The 15869-nt window shown below is 30.8% G+C and overlaps 2 protein-coding genes across 2 annotated transcripts; one reads left to right on the top strand and one right to left on the bottom strand.

Moving 5' to 3' along the window:
• The first annotated feature begins 18 nt into the window (after positions 1-18).
• Positions 19-2288, top strand: LOC111278903 (putative histone H2A variant 3). The gene is made up of 2 exons (XM_022865645.2): positions 19-444; positions 1794-2288. The coding sequence occupies exons 1-2, from the start codon at positions 337-339 to the stop codon at positions 2088-2090; spliced, it is 405 nt and encodes a 134-aa protein (XP_022721380.1). The 5' UTR covers positions 19-336; the 3' UTR covers positions 2091-2288.
• Positions 2289-2379: 91 nt separating this feature from the next.
• On the bottom strand, positions 2380-8920 carry LOC111278902 (protein ANTI-SILENCING 1-like). The gene is made up of 12 exons (XM_022865644.2): positions 7899-8920; positions 7382-7550; positions 7124-7306; positions 6707-7038; positions 6551-6577; positions 6088-6180; positions 5398-5476; positions 5157-5247; positions 3791-3899; positions 3558-3674; positions 2964-3052; positions 2380-2763 (listed from the first exon to the last, which is right to left on the bottom strand). Exons 1-11 carry the CDS (start codon positions 8250-8252, stop codon positions 2993-2995), a joined length of 1614 nt encoding a protein of 537 aa, XP_022721379.2. The 5' UTR covers positions 8253-8920; the 3' UTR covers positions 2380-2763; positions 2964-2992.
• Positions 8921-15869: the final 6949 nt, after the last annotated feature.

The raw sequence follows: 15869 nt of genomic DNA, 5'->3' as shown, positions 1-15869 counted from the left end.
GAATCATTTGATTAAGTAACGATTCTAACTTCTTAATTTTTGAATGGGAGATCAACGCTCTTCTCAATACTCTGGTTCTAATTCTATTCAAGTTCCGACGAAAAAATCCTAAATAGTAATTTGGAAGAGATAAGGAGGGTAATATCGTCAAAGAAAGAAACCCGGTAATAAAAATTCAAGATCTGGAAGTCGTATCCGTCTTCGTTTTGGAGAATTGATTCTTCTTTACGTTCGGTCCGCCTATTACTTTCTTCGTTCCTGAGGCTCTTTCTCGTCTTCTCTGCTCCCAAGCAAAGCACATTTCTGCAGAAGAAACCCTAAGTAATTTGCTGCAAAATGTCCGGAAAAGGAGCGAAAGGGTTGATTACGGCTGGCAAATCCACCAAGGACAAAGACAAGGACAAGAAGAAACCCATCTCTCGCTCTTCTCGCGCTGGTCTCCAGGTCGCTCTCTCTCTTTCTCTCGTTTTCCCCGTTTTTCCCCTTAATTTTCTGCTTGAATTAGCTTTTCTTGTGATGGTTTCCGTGAATTAGATTTACACTTTGTGAATTTTAATTTATGAAGCATTCTTTAACTCTAGGCAAAAGTATAGTTTAAGATCTAGAAAATGAGATTTCTTTTGGTTAATTTTATTCTCGTATTTATTGAGTTATAATTTTTTCTGAAAAAATGTTTCTAAAGTGACAGTGGATTTGTCTATTTATTACATCAAATCAAAGTAAACAAAGTTTTGCTATGTTAAAGTAAAAAAATTGTATTTATGAACAATTTCGCATTGGTTGTCCTTATTTTTTTCCAATGGTAAATCGTCCTTATAAATGAACCTTGTAGCTTTGTTGCAAGGGATGCCACATTAGGTAGTCCTTGTCTCTCCCGATGTTTGAATTGTTGATATGAACAATTGTGCTCTTTGTTGGTTATCTTTCATTTATCAGAGGATTTATATGTTTCATGATATTAGTTGTTGCAAAGGGGACACTTAGGTGTTCTATGAACAACTATGGTCTAGAATTCTGCCTTATTAATTGCTATTTCCATGATGAGGGCGAAAAACCAAGGGGGAAAAGGTGGGGTGTAGAGTGGGGGCAATATGTTCCTGTTGATAAATCTGGTTCTGCCTTTTCATCTAATGTATTAATTTTCATAGCATCGAAGGTTTGTATGTAATTTTCTTGTTCCAAGGAGCTGGGGAAGGTTTTGGGGAGGAGGGTTGAGAGTCAGAAATATGGTCTATGAGAAGAGCTGGATAGTAACTCTTGCTCCAAGTCAAATGACAACATTTCGGGATATGTTGTTTTAATAAGGAATTGATATCTAGCAGTATTTATCTCTTTTAATTGTTGTAATTATTAACTATCCGTTTATTTTCTCTTTTTTTATAGATCTAATGGTTGAATTGAAATTTATCCTCATGTGACTTGCTAGCACTTTTCCTGTTAAACCTACATGATGCTTCATTCTGTGGACATATTTAAATTAAAATTTTGTTATGTAAAATCTTTGCAATTTGGAAGATGACCAAGTTGATGAAGAACACGACGTGGATGTCTATTAAGACTGTATTCTGCATCCTAAATTGTTTTGCAGTTCTATACGTGGTCAAGGCATATTAGCATCATCATCTGTAGGACACATGATAAACTGACTATGCTATTCTACTTTGCACTCCTGTAGAACAACAGTTAATTCTTCTAAATTATAATCAGTTGCTTCTTATTGTTTTGTATATTCTCAATGTAGTTCCCAGTGGGTCGTGTCCATCTTCTTATTGTTTTGTATATTCTCAATGTAGTTCCCAGTGGGTCGTGTCCATCGACTGCTGAAAACAAGGGTTAATGCAAACGGAAGGGTTGGAGCAACAGCTGCTGTGTACACAGCTGCCATACTGGAGTACCTGACTGCAGAAGTGCTAGAACTTGCAGGCAATGCAAGCAAGGATCTTAAGGTTAAGCGTATTACTCCTAGGCATTTGCAGCTTGCTATCCGGGGTGATGAAGAACTCGACACGTTGATCAAGGGAACCATAGCTGGCGGTGGTGTTATCCCGCACATTCATAAATCACTTATCAACAAATCCTCGAAGGAGTAGTTTATGTGATTGATCTTTGTTCGTTTTTGTCTGTTTCCATAAGCCTCAGAAAAATGTTGGAGACGTGCTTCTTTCTGGACAATATGGATACTTGTTTTTCAGTAGCTAATTATGTAGATTCAGGATTTTAATTCATAACTCATAACTTGTTCTTTGTTCTACTACTTGCGTAATGCAAACATCCATACTTATAATTTATATCATATTTTATATAAAAAAAAAGTTATAATAATTTGTCTATAAAAAAAATATGAAATACATTTTTTAATTTTATAAATCCTATGACTTTTTAAAAATTTTAACCTATATCACCCTAATTTTTGTTGTCACGTCATGTATGATATTTTATATTGTCACGTCTGCTGATAAACATACCTTCCCCTTCTTCCAAAATTAGATCCTAAATATGATCCTAAATTATAAGCCTAATCAACGCTTAAATGCTGGAGAAATTTTTACTGTACAACTTTGACAAACCCAGTTACTTTCCCAGGTAATTGCAAAAATGAGGATTCTCAAACAGGATGAGGAAAAGATTTTACACAAAAAGATTGGAAAATCTGATTCATTTCTAGTTTGACATTGTTTACATGACTCCCCAAAATGGGTGTGACCCTGTATGCTTTCCAAAGTAGAGGATACCCTTGTATCCACTTCAACGGGAAAATCCTTCCTGTAAGATAAGAATCCTGCTCGTGTTACACAATCCAGAATTTAAACTAAATGTAGTTTATCAGTAGGAAAATCAACCAACTGAATTTAAGTTTTTCTTCTCTTTGTTGGACTGGTGAATCTTACTTGTGGTGATTGTGTGTCTGAATTTTCTTCCTCGTGGTCAAGAAAACAAAAAACAAAATGGATCAAGTGCTTTACCAGAACGTAGTTGATGCCTCCAATTACAACTAGCTACTGCATTTCATCTTTAGCTGATTCCTAACCATTTGTATCTCCTTTGCTTGTCGCTGTTGAGATGAAAGAACAACAAAAATTAAAGGTTTTCAAAAACATGAGAACATAACAACCTTGAAAGTAGCAATATTGACCAACAACCATGTAACCTTATAATAAGAGCGCAGGACTCTTAATTCTAGTTACAAGAGTTCAAATTCTAGCAGCCTCAAATACCAAGAAAGAAAGAAAGTAGCAAAAATTGAAAAGGGAAAATATGGTAGCACATGCATGTAACCAAACTCAAATAGATCATGCTTAGAACAGTGCATTATAGGTAAGATGGGTTAAGATAATATGCTCTATTGCTTTTTTTATAACATTCTTATTTCATCTTGCATAACCCATTTCTTAGCTCTAAAAAACTCATATTTAGTTAAAATTTTAACTTTTTTTTTTCTGTAATTTGCCTTTAGTTTACTTCTGAGGATGCAACGAAATATAAAGAGCCAAAAGTAAATAGCACAATCATCGATTAAATGGAGCCTGATTAAAATAAAGAACTTAGGAAGGCAAAACCTCATGTAATGTCTTCCACCATATATCTGATTTTTGTTGTAGAATTCGCCACTCCGTACCCATATCATATTCAATGCTATTAGGCTGAGAAGCATGTGATGTTGACTTTGCTTTTTTCTGACAATGAAAAAACACATTTCACATAGCCCCTTTAAAATAAAAAAGAAAAGTAAGATTAAAAAAAGAACAGATCAAATTTCAAGAAAGCATGCATTAGTTGATACAAAAGTTACCATATCTTCATTCTGCCTTTGATGCTGGACTTTGTCAATGGTGAGATGACCAACAAATGCAGCTAATTTGGCAGGCTTCACCAAAGTCTCTTTCCTAGCAATTAGAGGTCTGCAAGTAGTAAAAGAAAGCTATTAGTAAATCACCTCTTCTGTCAACAAACTAAAGCCTTAGTTTAATGTATTTTAAACTCTTTATTAGATAAAGCAATTTACAATTAGTAAAAAATGAAAATATGAACATTACTGCTATTTGCAAATATATACGCATATGTATAAAATTTTAAATTCTTCTTGCAACCCCTAACAACTGCCTCTTCCCCATTTTCTTTGCTATTCTTACCTTTTTCTTCTACAAGCAACAATCCACCTTGTTTTCCAACTCTCCTACATGGCTATAATTATTTTTACCATTCTCTTGATTGTAAAAAAGAAATTCAATTCAGTTATCAAAAAAAAAAAATCAATTTACATTATGTAAATATACACCCTGTGTCAAAAGGGTGATTTACAATCTGTGGTGGCAAATTCAGCAATAGTTTTATGTTTTACAAGGGTAAAACAGGCCTGGTTTCCGTACCACAACAATTCCTTCAACAGCAAATTTTGAGCAAGCGTTCAAATTTTATGTAAATTGTGGATAGTTTCTAAATTCAAGCACATCACAGGTCATGAGTGATATTTACCCTCCAAAGGTCTATATCAGTTTATATTTAAGTAACAGTAAAACAGGTTAACAATTGCTAATAAGTTTTATTTACTAAAAAAAAAAGTGATGGAGCCTATAAAAGGTGATTGGATAAAGCATTAATTCCAGAAATCCCTTCCCTTTTGGGGGAATCAACCGGCTTCAGGGTGAGGGTGATGACTAACATCATTCAATATGCTTTAAATGTTATGACAAGTACTTGATAACTATCTATAAATAACTTTAAATGATTTGATTGATCCAAAGAAGTTCAAATGTAGACAAAACCAAAAAAGTTATATGAGTTGATCAATAACTTTCTTTCCTCTGGCAAAACTACAAGGAATCTTAGCAACCTTCAAAAGGAAAAAACAAATGGACCTTCTCATCAAGAAGTGATGCTGTTTGTGAGTTAAAAAAAAAAAAAAGTCACAAATCAACCAGTAAATCTCACCTACTTCATTTTTTTAACATCAAAATGATTTCTCTCTCAAAATTAATAAAAATGATTAAAAACACAATTACCCTGGATTCAATCTATTGCCCGAAATTCTAACAATTAGATTATAGCTGCTGATTTCATGGAAATAGAGCTTAAGAAAATCCAAAAACAAGAATATTGTAATGTTTTGCATACCGAAAACAAGGAAAACAATCTAATAAGGGAAACTTATAACATGCCTCCCATCTGCTAGCATCAAGCATCTCTGTGTTAACTGGTAAATTGCTGAGTCAGCTGCTTCTTTTGACTTGAATATAATAAGAGCCTTACCTGCGAAAACATAGAGGATGCTGTACTCACATTTTCAGGCTTGAAGTTGCACAAAAGATAACTCAAAGAACAATCACCAAAGAATTCATGCGGTTGTTAGATAAAGTTACTGTGTGCACAAAAGCCAAAAGCCACAAGGAGGTGATTTACCATAGCATGGGCAAGAAAAGGTACTCTGTTCTATCATTTTTGCTTCAACTTTCTCTTTAAATGCATGCCAAACAAGATCCTGACAAGGAAATTTTAAATAGACTAATGAATAAAACTAATAAAGAATATTTGAGGCCAGGTAACATAAAAAAGGTCTCTCCTCTACATTATGGAATCCTTAGCATTTCCAAGCACAATAGCAATCTGTATGTGCAACTTAACAACTCCCATCCAACATTTTAAAATTTTTATCTCAAAAATAGTTACAAAAGTCTGTGAAACCAAGGCATGAACGCAAAAAATTGATGGTCTAGACTAAAAAACCATATATCTCTACTGGAAGCCACATAGGTAAGAAAGACGCAACAAAGGTAACATGCTGGAGAATCATTTTCTAACTTAAGCTATCCAACCCTACCAATTCCAAGAAAAAGGTCAAAACATTGAAAAGAGAAACAGTACATGATCTGCCTAAAGGAACACTGAAAGAAGCATATGACATGTCAAATTCTGAAGAAGAATTACAGCCTGCAAATCATGACTTCAGACTTCCATCAAGTACATATCTGAAGGAATTGGGCTCTTCCACATTCAACAAACAAGAAAAACAACAGGAACATGGTACAGTTTTTTAGGCCCCAAAGCTACTTTTTTGGGATAAGAGTTATTAACCAAAACAATATCACAAACCTCTACTTCTGCTGATGTGTAGGATGCATCCAGATTATCAAGTGAGATTAGACTACCTGCTTCTTGAGCTCTCTCAAGTCTTTGTCCCCAAGGCTGACAATAAATAACGGTAACAACGATATTTAGAAAATAATAGATAAACTGGTCAAGAGATGATATTATCAACCATCCATCTACTAAAATGACTAATTTTCAAGTTTCCAAATTAGTCTTAAGCTACATACTGCATGTAATGAAGTTGATATATAACAAAAGAAGGTGAAACACCAAAAAAAGAAGGAAACCAAACAACATGGACAATATTTACAAGAGATTATTCAATGGTAAAAGATCTGCTACGAACTATGTGGGGGCACATTTTGGTGAAATGGTGATAAGGAAAAAGGCTGAAGCAACTAGATGTTAACTTGCAACTAGATTGCAAATAATGTGAAAAAGGTGATGAAGAAAGGGTGAAACTCACTAGTCGATAGAACCAATTTCTTCTATGCTGCAAGGATCAAAATAGAAGATATTAGAAGGGTTTCCAAAGTCATAAGCGACATGTCAAATTTATCCAAACACAAGCCTTCATAGATATCTCATACTAAATAGTTGCAGTTAAACACTCAAAACTTACTGCATCCGTTCTTCCTAAAACCTGTACAAGTTGATTATCAATGTTTATGCCCCTATCCTGTCCTAGTTGATGATCTAGATTATCAAATTTGCCACTTGTCCTCTCATCCAGAAAAAGTTTCCTCTTTTTATAAGGCTGGATCTCAGCTGAGCTAGTAAGTGAATCTTTAGTGAATTTCACTTCAGCTTTATCAACTTCATCTTGAACTTGGCAGTGTGAACTTCGACAATGCTGATTTCTACTGTTAGGAACAGATGTCTTAGGCCCTGGAAGGGTATTCTCACTTGGAAGATGCAATTTCTTGCTCATAATAACAGGAGCTATCTTTGATTCTGCATGTGCCAGGACCAATCTAATTTCATCTAATCATTTGAGTTTATAAGTACATTATGGAAGAACAGAACACATAGAAATCACCTTTCACCAATGAGCTTACTCTACTACAAGAATTGTCATCTTTTACAGTATTTCCAATTGCTTTCACTACTTTTAACTTGGTGGAAGATAAATTTGGTATCCCAATTTGCTCCTTAACATTTGATTTGAGATTAGGAGGGCCTAGAGGCTTTTGTTCTTTTTTCTTGTTGAAGAAGTGCTCCACTGCATGCATCCAAAAAAGCTTTAAAGCCATAGCTAGTATTTGTCCCAATTTAAAATTTTAGGTAGACATCTAACCTTTAACTCCATCCACCATATCTGGAAAAACATCCAATATTGCAAGCTCTCTAACATCAAAATGGCAGCAGAAGAAGTAATCAGCCCATCTCAAGTCTGCTTCAGATGCTTGTGGATTTCTACGATCATTTGATGTGCAGACAACATTGCATTTTCCAACAATTGATTCCTAAATGAGTAAAACATGAAGATCATATATCACTATAACCAATCATCTAGCTTTTACAATTTGAAAAGGTTTTCCAAATATAGAGCCAATATTAAATCACCATGAACAACACAAATATTGCAGAAAAGCACCATAACAACCATTTTGCTGAAACAATCTTTAGTCGGTTGCCTTGTTTCATCACCTATTATGCAGTGTTTTTAAGCTTATATAAAATCATATTCACATTTTCAACTTTCTTTTCACATGTTCATTTCAGATGGTAAAAAAAAAATAGTAAATAAATAAGTAAAAACAAAGAAAAGGGTGAGAATAAAACATCAAATAACAACTGATGAGAAAATTTACCACAAGATTGATATTGGAAACCCCACGCCCTCGACCTGAAGCCAAGAAAATCTCATTCCAACACGGCTCATAATCTCCCAAATAGTTTCTAATTTCACTCGGACGCATAAACCAAACAACTTTCACTTTCTTAACATGGGTTGGACCCTCAAACATCTTCACTAGCTTGCCAATGAAAGCTTCGGGTTGTCCAAGATCAAAGTAAACACAATCATGAACAAGATACTCCTCACCTTCATATGTAAATGACTCGTAGAAAATAATGTCCCTGTTTTTCCCTCCAACCCCTTTCTCAATACCCCATTTGAACCCATGGTTTTTTTCTTCTGGTTTCTTCACTTTGAGATGTGACATTGTACATTAATGAAGAGAAGAAAAAAAAAAAAACAGCAACGTAAATAAAAGAGAGTAACGACCAATTTGTTGTATGTATTTTTCAGTACAAAAACACGATGTTTATATGCTTACATTATTATTGTTCATGTAAAAAACACTAAAAACACACTCCCAACAAATGAAAAAAACAAAAAGAAAAAAAAAACTACTATTGATAACATACTACAAGGGAAAGAAGTAAAACCCAGAAATCAGAAATGAAAAAGAAAGAGATTCTGCTTGTTTGGTTATTCGAAGCTTTTTTTTTTTAAAGAGAAAAGGAAGATGCAAATAGAAACTTTGAAATGCTGCAAAATGAGAATCACAAGCTCAGTGCTTTCATGGAAAAGGAAATTAACTGCAAATATTTTTTTTTTGAAAAAAATATGAAGAGAAATGAATAGGGGCCACGTGTTTATAGTTGACAACTGGCGTGGTGGGCTCATCTTGTACATGAACTTCACCGTACTTGGCTGCTAGTGACCGACGGGATGTTTCTCTTCCCACGCGCCTTTCTCTTCGACTCCTTTTTTTTTAATTTCCTTTTCTAGAAAGCAAGTGTGAAAAAGAAAAAGAGATGGGTAGAAAATGGAAAATTATTTTTAAAATTTTAAAATATTTTATTTTTAAGTAAAATGTAAAACAGAATTGGATGTAGATTTAATTCAAATAGTTATTTTTTAAAAGGTGAAATTTATAAATTTTTTTTTTAAGTTTGGATTTTTTTAAAAAATTAAATAATTTAAATACGAGATTTACCTCTTAATTTATAGAAAAAAATTAATATATTTAAATGTGAGATAAAAAATTTACCTATTATATTTTTTAATTTATTTAATTAATATTTTAAAACTCCTAATACCAACTTAATTATTTTAATTATATTAGCATATGGAGTATATATGTTTTGTGATGAAAATTCCCAAGCTTTGCATAATTCGATTAATAATTTTTGGGGTATATGATCATTTGCTATTTGCAGACATTTGTACGCTCAAATACAGTGAAGGGTTTATGCATCGTACATTCATAAGGCAGATCTATCAACATAATTGAATTAAAAAAAATTAACGAAGATATCAACGTAAAATTGAATTATATTTTTTAATTATTAATTTTAATAAATTTAAAAGAAAATAAAATAAATAAATAATTTTTTATTTTTATTTTTATCTTTGTTAAAATTAATAATTAAAAATATAAAATATTTTTGCATAAATTAATCCCTCCTAAAAAATATTGGTCACTATTTATATAAATTTATTTTTATCACCATAAAAAAATGATTTCAACATGATGTGTCAATAAACATATATTTAAAAAAAAAAAGAAATGGTTTATATTTTATGAATTATTAGTGTATTAATTTTATATTTATTAATAAATCAAATGATAAAATTTTATTGATAAAATTAATAAGATAATATTATTTCATTAATAAATAATTTTTTTTTAAAATTAATATTTTATATATTTATTTTAAAATTTAATGTTTATTAATTAATAAAATGATATCATTTTATTATTATTATTTTTTAAAAAAACAAAATGTGAATTGAATAAACAGTTCCTGGGTTTCAATATCTTGAATTTCATTGTGGATAGCCACCATGCCAAACAATATCTTCATTACTAGCCAAAGCCAATCCTGCTAGTCTATGAACCGCCCCGGTTTGCCTCACGATGAGTATGGGAGTTCTTCCAGTCTGCCAGCTTTATTAGTTCCACTCTTGTATCTTCTATCAGAGTCCCTATTGCTAAGAGGTTGGCTTCGTTACTCTACGAGATCTGTGAGATAATTGTGAGTGCATCTTCCTCCAGTATTATTTTCTGAAAACCCATGCTCCATGCAAACCTAGTTGCCCTTGCCGTAGCCATTCCTTCAATTATTTCTGAGTCTCCAATTCCGTTTACAGCCATACGTAAGGATCCCAGAACCTCTCCCATACTATTTCTCACAATGACTGCAACCCTGCTCGGTTCTCTTCTTTGTCAAGAGCCCCACTGAAATTTATTTTCACCCAACCCACTGTTGGAGCTTGCCAGCTCTCTGTTGTACTTGTCTTTGTCACCTCGTCGGGGGTCTGCACACTTTGATATTCCTCCCAGTACTGTTGCATAAAACTTACTGGCTCTTGAGGAGTTTTGATCACCTTGTTTTTTACTGTGTCATTCCTGGCTCCACAAGTTGCCCAGCATAACAATGCAAATTTTCTGAAGTCTTCCTTGTTCAAACTTCCAGCCGCCCTGGATAGCCATTGTTTTGTGTCTGTCACCTGATGTGCTGGCAGTCCCCCGTGGGTCTTGCAAGTCCCCACACTTGCATTGCATGCATATAGTCTCCAATAGCATGCAGAACCGATTCATCGTCCTCGTTGCACCTTGGGCATCATGACTGATCCATAATCCTTTTCCTTTTGCAACATTACATAAACTGGTAGGCTTCATGCCACACTCCAAATAAAAGTCTTTATTTTGCTTGGTGTCGACATGTGCCACACTCGTTTCTAGATTGGGTTATTGTCATTATCCCTGTACTTCCAAAATCCACAGCCCATTAACTTGTGTGTTATAACATATGAGTCCGTGAACTCGATCATTAGACATAAAATTTTTTAAAATTATAAAAAAAAATAATTTTTATATTTTTATTAAATGTGATTAGTCACATAAATTATTTATCTTTTTTATAAAATCAAAAAAATATATATTTGTGATTTATCAAAAAGATATTTTTAATTTTTAAAAATAAAGTTAAGTTTGAGAATACAATTACACATAAGAAAAATTTAGCAATCTTATAATGTCCGTTTTAAAAAAAGGTACCAATTAATAATATATTATCTTTAGTGTTGAATAAACATAATTTTAATTTGAAATTTAATAATAATTCTCTTCACTTTAAAAAAAGAATAAGTTTTATTACAAATTTTTATTTAGGAGTATTGTGGATATCTTAGGTTAAAAAATTATCTTCAAATTCTCCAACATTAGGTAGAATTTAAAATAACTCTTTTCACCTAAGATTCACTACGATTTTCTTTGAAAATAGAAATAGCATTATTTGTAGATGATAATTATTGGTGAATCTCCAACATCTATTGTCAAGAATTATTTCTCTCGAAATGTTATTTTGGTTTTATTTCAAATTTCACATTTTTTAATAACGTTTTCCATAAAAAAATTTATTCGTAAAATAATGATGCTACAATTAACAAATAAATAATAATAATTAAAAAATATAAACATGTGAAATGAATGCAAACAACTATCTAAACATAAATGTATGAAAATGCATGTCACGCATGATGATGAGATACGATTTTGAAATCTAATCCTTAAACATAAAAAGACTACTCGGATTATCCAACCTTTAGGTGGAGTTTAAGTATGAATATTTATACTTAAAATCTAGTTTGTACTTTTTTAATCTTATTATTATCTTTAGGTTAAGGAGTTATGCGAAAAGTTTAATGAAATAAGAAGTTCTAAATACCCTATCCTCTAAGTAGCATTCGGGAACAAATTACTTTATATGAGATTTTTCAATTCCTTAGAATTTTGGAATAGTTTTGGATGTGGGCATAGGTCAAGGTTTTTAGGATTTAAATAGCTTTAAGGTCTGGATAATTCAAGGTTATGGGTTTGGATTTAGATTTGGGTTTCAGGGTTTGTTAGGCTTTTAAGATTTAGGGCTTATTTTAGGGTTTTAGGATTTAAAGTTGTTTTAGGATTTAAGATTTAGAGTTTTAGATTTTAGGGTTTAAGGTTTTAGGGCTTAAGATTTTTAGGGTTTTCATGAGAAAAATAAAAATTATTAATAACTTGAACTTCCTCAATTTTTTTCAATATCTAGGCAGACTTTCGAAGTAAGTTTTGTTTCATATTTCTCATTTTTTCTTAAAAGTTATATTTTTAATGCAACAAAAAATAAAAGTGTAAATTGTTTTCCTTGAAGTAAAAAGAAGTAAAAAAGAAGTATTGAGTGATATAAGCAAAAAGAAGCACATTTTTATGAAAAACCATTAAATTAGAGTCTTTAAATGTAAGAAACCAACTATTAAGATAAAATTATTACACCACTTAATCATAAATCTGGCTTTGCTCTATCATAGCTTTTATTGTTGATCACCTATAAAATGATAGCACAAAAACAATTAATTAAAGTTAATTGATATGTGTATATTATATATATATATATAAGTTTTCATGTTAATAAATAAGCAATATCAAGTTAAAATATGTTTTCCTATGTACTTTGACACAATCAAAGGTACTCCAAGAACAACTTCATAGTAGAATAATGACTTTTATGCATAGGTAATCAAGATAAAAATATTTTGGAAATGATATCTTAAACTAACTAACTAAGAAAAGCAATTCTATCTTTTTCAAAAAGTTTCAACTTACAATTTGAGTATCCCTATTGTTTCATACACTCTAAAGTATCTCCAATTTTCTTATCACAATTAGTATCTCCAGTTGAATAAGAAATTTTTTTTCTTTCAAAATCAAATAGAAAAGGCAATCTATAACAAACAATTGTTTAACTCCACTTGATGATCTATCCTTAAGAGATAAAGTTGCATGACTTGAATCTTGATTCAACTATCCATTAATTACAACCAAAATAAGAGAATATTGTAGGTTAGTAAGGAACACTTTTAGCATCATCTCTAAATCATCGTGTCTTTTGTTTATAATGTTACAATAGAAAACAATAAGAAATTAGGGGAACTAAACTAACAATCATTGTATAGTTATTTATTATATGTATATTTATTTATTAAATACAAAAGAGGTGAATAATGAAACTTACTTAATATGAATAACTTGATAGATATTTTTTTATGAGAAAAAAAATTTTTGGATCATCTCAAGCTCAATGCCAAATTCTAAACATGAGTGCACACCAACTATAAAGTGTTGTAAACTACATTCGTGCAAGAAATCAACAAAGTAAATGACTAACTACAATCTTTAAAAGTTAATATAATATATAAAACATCAACAAATGCAACAAAGTTTCTAGAATCTAAAAGCTAAAACAAAGTAAATCAAATATAGCATTAATTTTAGTCACTTGAATATGCATTCTAAAAGATGTTGGTCAAATCCCTTTATTATGCAAAAGAAAAAGTATGAGGATTTTAGTAATATTTCACAAAGAAAAGACCAATTACATTAACATCTTTAAAATCTTAGCACACAACAATGCCTCCAAAATAAACAGAATTTTATATAAAACACCAATCCATCTATCATTAGTCATCAACCAAATCATGGCTAATATAAACATGAAATTTCTTACCTAATATGTTCTTCAAATGCCTCTCAGTATTTGTCATAAAGTTGTCAAAAAAAATCATGATACATCTTTTGGCTACACATGTTGTACATAGTCCTATAGCAGTTCCAATTAAAAAAAAATAATTAACATAAAAAATATCAAATAATTATAAATAATAAATATGTGACTAAAAAAGAATCAATAAAACTAAAACTAAGTAATTAAGGATACATGTAAAGCGTCATATATTTTTCTAAGCTAAACAAAATCTCCAATAATCCTTCAAAAATCATTTTTCAACTCTGTGATCTTTTTTGCATATAAAGAAAAAAGCATAACCAAAAAGAAAATATAAATCAATCTCTAATAAATATGAAAATTTTAAAAATTCCTACTTTTACAATTAAATGTATTGCTGATATAGATAATGCTCGTGCAAACATAAAAAAAAGTTCACTTTTTGCCATTTTATATAATGGTCAAACATACTGCAATTACATAAATTTGCTTTGATAGTAATTGGTAAAAGATCATAAGGTACCCATATTCTTAAAATGAGTTGACTCACAATTCCATGATGATTGGCTACTAATTTTTGCAAGATGATAATCTTTATTTACATTTTGATCAAGGCTTGTTAAACATTTTCTATGAATAAAGCAGAGCAAAAGACAAAGTAATAAGATAAACTCAACCATAAATATATGATATGACTTATTTTTGTTGTTTAATTAGTTTTAAATACCATGAAGTAAAAATATCCTTGTTTCTACTTTCTAAAATATGAATGTTGATCAATCTTTTATAAGTTTGGCCTTTACATTTTATGTTTGCCACATCGACTTAAGCTTAAGTTTGCATCATAAGTTTTATCCAAAAGTTTTATGAGCTAGTAGAATATATTTTACTATCAATAGAATTGGGTTTTCTTTTTTATTTTTCACCTTTCAATTTTACCCCTAAGTTTCTACGACTTTTCTCAAGTTTGGTATAAGTTTATTTAAGTTGCCTTATGTATATTTGATATGGTAAATGAAGTTGTAGCAAAACATGAGATTTAAAGTGGAAAGAAAATAACTATCATATTAACCCATTGCCTTAGATGGCAAATGACATAAACTATAAAAAATAAATATTTTAGCATTTTAAAACAACATACTAAGCATTTGAAAAAACCATTCCTCAAATAAAGTATATAAAATCAACTATAAGAAATCAACTAAAAATTCTTTATCATGCAACCACCAGATAATTATTGAGCATTTGATCAAATTGCCAAACACGTATAAAATCATGAATAAAAAAAGAAATTGGAAACAATGAAAACACAAATATCGAAAAAAAGGCATGCAAATAAACCCCATTCAATTCATCAACTTTTTGATGAACAGTAGGTCCTACAAGTATGGCAATATATCGTAAAAACTTATTTTTATCAACTTTTACTTTCATTCCGCCATTTTTAATGAAGTGTAAACAATGATATAGTATACTACATTCATTTAGCAATCAAAAAAGATTAATTAAATCTTAAAAGAGGAGAGATTTCCTACCAGTCATACTAACCATACTTTCTTTTCCAGAAAGATCAATTACATGTTGCAATTCAAATAGAACAAATACATAATTAAAACATGAATTGAGGAAATGCTAAAAGAACCCAAATTTTTGCTTCATATATTTACAATGACATTAATATTAGATGACATAATCATGTAAATGACATGAAAAACATGTTCTTGCTTTTTTATGACAGGTCCAAGTAACCCACCTCATAAATCAACCAATTTTAGCTTTAATACTTGTAAAAAATTTCAAAATTTATCAAATTAATCACAATATACAGGCAATAAAGATCACTTTTTTGTAGCATTTGCCTTTTGTGGCATTTACCTCACAAACAAATTTTTTTTGCGACAAACATCGACAACAAAGCTGCTAGATGACAACAATAGTGGTGACTTATGATGAAACAAGGATTTCGAGGGAATCAAACGGATTAAAAGGTAGATAATGAAAAAGGGTTGGAATGAGGAATGATTTTCAACAATCAAACAACGATAAATGACGAAGAAAGGTAGCAATGATTTTAAGTTTTTGGGGTTTAAAACCTAAACTTTAAGGAGCTTATTGGTAAATCTTAAACTGAAAAAGTGAAAGAGAAGGCAAAGAGAAAAAAGTGGTTGAATTTTATAAAAATATAAAATTACATAAATAATAAAAAATATATATTTATATATACCACATAAAGGAGCATTTTAAACTCATCTTCAATCCAACCATGATTTTGAAAAAGAAAAAATCAC

This window comes from Durio zibethinus, chromosome 8 (genome assembly GCF_047325235.1).
Source record: "Durio zibethinus cultivar Kanyao isolate XHJ-2024 chromosome 8, ASM4732523v1, whole genome shotgun sequence".
Lineage (NCBI taxonomy): Eukaryota > Viridiplantae > Streptophyta > Magnoliopsida > Malvales > Malvaceae > Durio > Durio zibethinus.
This window is presented reverse-complemented; position numbering and strand designations above follow the sequence as displayed.

Excerpts from the sequence above, each read along its gene's own strand:
- LOC111278902 (XM_022865644.2), bottom strand. The coding sequence starts at position 8,252 with ATGTCACATCTCAAAGTGAAGAAACCAGAAGAAAAAAACCATGGGTTC. Across the intron at positions 6,181-6,550 it reads GAAATTGGTTCTATCGACTA|CCTTGGGGACAAAGACTTGA; the intron begins GTGAGTTTCACC and ends ATTTATTGTCAG. Across the intron at positions 5,248-5,397 it reads CTTTTCTTGCCCATGCTATG|GTAAGGCTCTTATTATATTC; the intron begins GTAAATCACCTC and ends ATGTTTTCGCAG.
- LOC111278903 (XM_022865645.2), top strand. The coding sequence starts at position 337 with ATGTCCGGAAAAGGAGCGAAAGGGTTGATTACGGCTGGCAAATCCACC. Across the intron at positions 445-1,793 it reads CTTCTCGCGCTGGTCTCCAG|TTCCCAGTGGGTCGTGTCCA; the intron begins GTCGCTCTCTCT and ends TTCTCAATGTAG.